At 35.7% G+C, this 3,066-nt stretch overlaps 1 protein-coding gene across 1 annotated transcript; it reads right to left on the bottom strand.

Annotated features, from left to right (window-relative positions):
* Window positions 1-1,194: 1,194 nt before the first annotated feature.
* twist1a (twist family bHLH transcription factor 1a) lies at window positions 1,195-2,860 on the bottom strand. Its single transcript, XM_039737436.1, has 2 exons — window positions 2,150-2,860; window positions 1,195-1,795 (listed from the first exon to the last, which is right to left on the bottom strand). Exon 1 carries the CDS (start codon window positions 2,675-2,677, stop codon window positions 2,174-2,176), a length of 504 nt encoding a protein of 167 aa, XP_039593370.1. The 5' UTR covers window positions 2,678-2,860; the 3' UTR covers window positions 1,195-1,795; window positions 2,150-2,173.
* Window positions 2,861-3,066: the final 206 nt, after the last annotated feature.

The raw sequence follows: 3,066 nt of genomic DNA, 5'->3' as shown, positions 1-3,066 counted from the left end.
TACAAAGAAGAAGAAGAACGATGCAAAATTTAGATAGAACTGAAAGTTTTTTTTTCTTCTTTTTCTTTTGGAAAGACATCCTATGCATTAAGTGCTTTGAAGCGTTTACAACACTTTTACCAATGTTTTGATAATTCGTCAGAAGTAAACATTGACCTGCCGCCTGGAACCGAAAGCCTACACGAACCACAGTCAGTAATAAAATAACGTCACACCTGATTTATTATTCTTTAGGGAGCGTATTCTTTTGCTGCGATAGTGACATCTGATATACACACTATGCTTAAACGTACTTATTTCGCTATATAAATGTGCAACTTTGCAAGAGAGGGATAACTAGAATTTAAAACTAACCAAAGTAAATGTGTCGTCTTAACTAAATGTCATTTTGGTTTTTGAACCATTTAATGCATAAGAAATATCAGAAACACAAAGGAATAAGAATCGAAATATAAACCGAAGCCACGTGGATGAAATTCCCTTTACTCAGAGCAATGTCAGAACTTCATTCTCTTGTCTCATTCAAAATGCATGCAGCAAAATCATTCAACGCATCTAACTTTATGATAATAAAGAGTTTACTACATGTAAACTCAATGAAAATGCAGCCCTACACGGCAAACACTGTAGGAGGAAAATAAAATCATGCCATTAGATTTTTAGTGTTGTTGACATATTATTTTCTTAACTTCTGAAGGTTAATAAAATAATCACATTGACTCGAAGTTACCATCAAACGAAAACGGTTGTGCAAGCTATACGAAGACTAAAATATCACACTATCCATAAAATAGAATAAATTCTAATTTATACGCTTTAAGTCGCAAATACATATAGTGTGCCTTTGAAAAATGATCGTGTCAGCTTTATTGTTTATGAAGCACATGCAATTACGTTTAAACTGACAGATAAAATAGTTTTTAAAATGCATATAGGCATTAGTTTAACATTTACAAAGGAGTTTACATTTAATCATCAATCGTATATTTTAGGCGTTAACTCTGGAGTGTCATTTATTGCAGACAGAGAAGCTAAGCACCACCTCAGCTGGGAGATCCTGTCAAAACGTAAATTTGATGGGTCTTTTTAAAATCCGTGTCAATAACTAGAAATACATTTATCTTACTCTTAATAGTTATGTACTTTTAAATTCATACTTTGTCTCATATAGAACAGATCTGAGTAAAGTTTTGAATTATATTCATTTTATTGCAGAAAAATATACAAAGTTATTTACACAACAATCATAAAAATAATAATGCGTTTAGACACCTGATCTAGTTGCATTTTAACATAGGTCATCAATAAATAAATAAAATGCATTTTCTTAAAGACAATTTAACCTTGTAAAGGAATCAACCAGGTTCAAAAATATTCTATGGAAAAAAATTCTTCAAAAGCCTTCAGTGCTGAAAGGCTCAACTGAGTATTTTACCCTCTCCATATAAGACAGGAATGGATGATCAGAAGGCATGCAACATATAAAAAGAAAGTTTCCGACATTCATCGTCAAATACAATTTTTTTAATATAAATCTGAATGTATTTTTTGGTTTGGTAGCCGCACAGTTAAATGTTCAGTGTGTCCATGGCCTGTTTTTGTTTTTGTTTTGTTTTTGTAAGTGCTCCCCTTGCCTTGGCCTTTCTGGTTTATATATATATATATATATATATATATATATATATATATATATATATATATAATATTTCCCAAGAAATTCATGTCCCAGTTTTGTAAATATCCAGCTTCTGACTCAAGTCTCCCACTTTCCTGGTAGATGAAAACTAGTTGTTTCCTGCAAAGAGTGAAAGAGAAAAAAGATTAGCTATCGACTAACATAATTTTATTAATAATTAAGACATTTTAATTATCTGAGCCTCTTGCATCACATAACACGCTAGTGGAGACAAAACACAACAAAATACAGAATGTTTTTATTTTTACTTTCTCTCTTCGACATTTCAAATAGAATATGCACGCTTAAATTGAAAACGAACGTATAATAAGGGAAAAGTTCAACAATAAATGGAAAAAGGCAAGTGAAGCACAAAAACACAAATAATAAACTGCACTAAACCTTCAGCATTTTAGCGGAATGACCTCTTTAGGAAAATCTAGCATTTGAATTTGAAAACATATACATGCGTACCATTTCTCCCTTGAGTGACGGTCGCTAGTGAGATGCAGACATGGACCAGGCTCCCTCCATCCTCCATACTGAAAAAGCATAACTTAGTCTTTCGTGGGCCACATAACTACAGCTTGCCATTTTGGAGTCCAGCTCATCGCTCTGTAGTACTTGGCAAAGAAAATCGATGTACCTAGCTGCCAGCTTGAGGGTCTGAATTTTGCTCAGTTTGTCTGATGGCAGGGTGGGGATGATTTTGCGAAGCGACGCGAAGGCTTCGTTGAGAGACTGAGTTCTCTGTCGCTCCCGAACATTAGCCATTACTCTCTGGGTCTGGAGTTCTTCGAAAGACTGCGGGCTGCTGCTGCTTGACTTCTTTCCTCTTTTCCCAGGGGTAGGGCTATCTGAATCCTCCCCATTTTTCCTGCTCGATCTCCTTTTCCTCCCACATCGTTTTTGCTGCCTGTCCAGTTCTTCTTCACTGTTGCTCAAACTGTCCACAGGAGACACCGGGGAGCTGGATTCCTCTTGCATCATATCTTCGAACATCAGTTTCAATTTTTTATCGATAGGCGGGATATGTGCCTTAAATGATAACAAAAACAACAATAAAACGTATAATGCCTACGTTTCAGGTCTGCAGGGTCGATGTAAATATCCAAAAGCTGGCTCCTTAGCTACGGAGCTTTTTAATGACTTGTTGGAAACTTAGGAGCTCTTATAGTCTAGATGGCGCAAACTATTTGGGGAGTAAGGAGATTGGCTAAGAAAGACGCCGACGTAATCAAAATGGGCGTGGGAAGGCAGAGAGCTATCAAGGAGTTTCCGTTATACCAGATTCGGTTCTTTCGAAATACCTTCATAGTGCAATTCTGCAGCGAGCACTATAATAACAAGAACAATGGCAAACTTTAATACAACAAATAAGACAGCAGGCG

Source organism: Polypterus senegalus, chromosome 15, assembly GCF_016835505.1.
Source record: "Polypterus senegalus isolate Bchr_013 chromosome 15, ASM1683550v1, whole genome shotgun sequence".
In the NCBI taxonomy this organism is placed as follows: Eukaryota; Metazoa; Chordata; class Cladistia; order Polypteriformes; family Polypteridae; genus Polypterus; species Polypterus senegalus.
The sequence above is the reverse complement of the archived record's forward strand: the minus strand, read 5'-3'. Positions and strand labels throughout refer to the sequence as shown.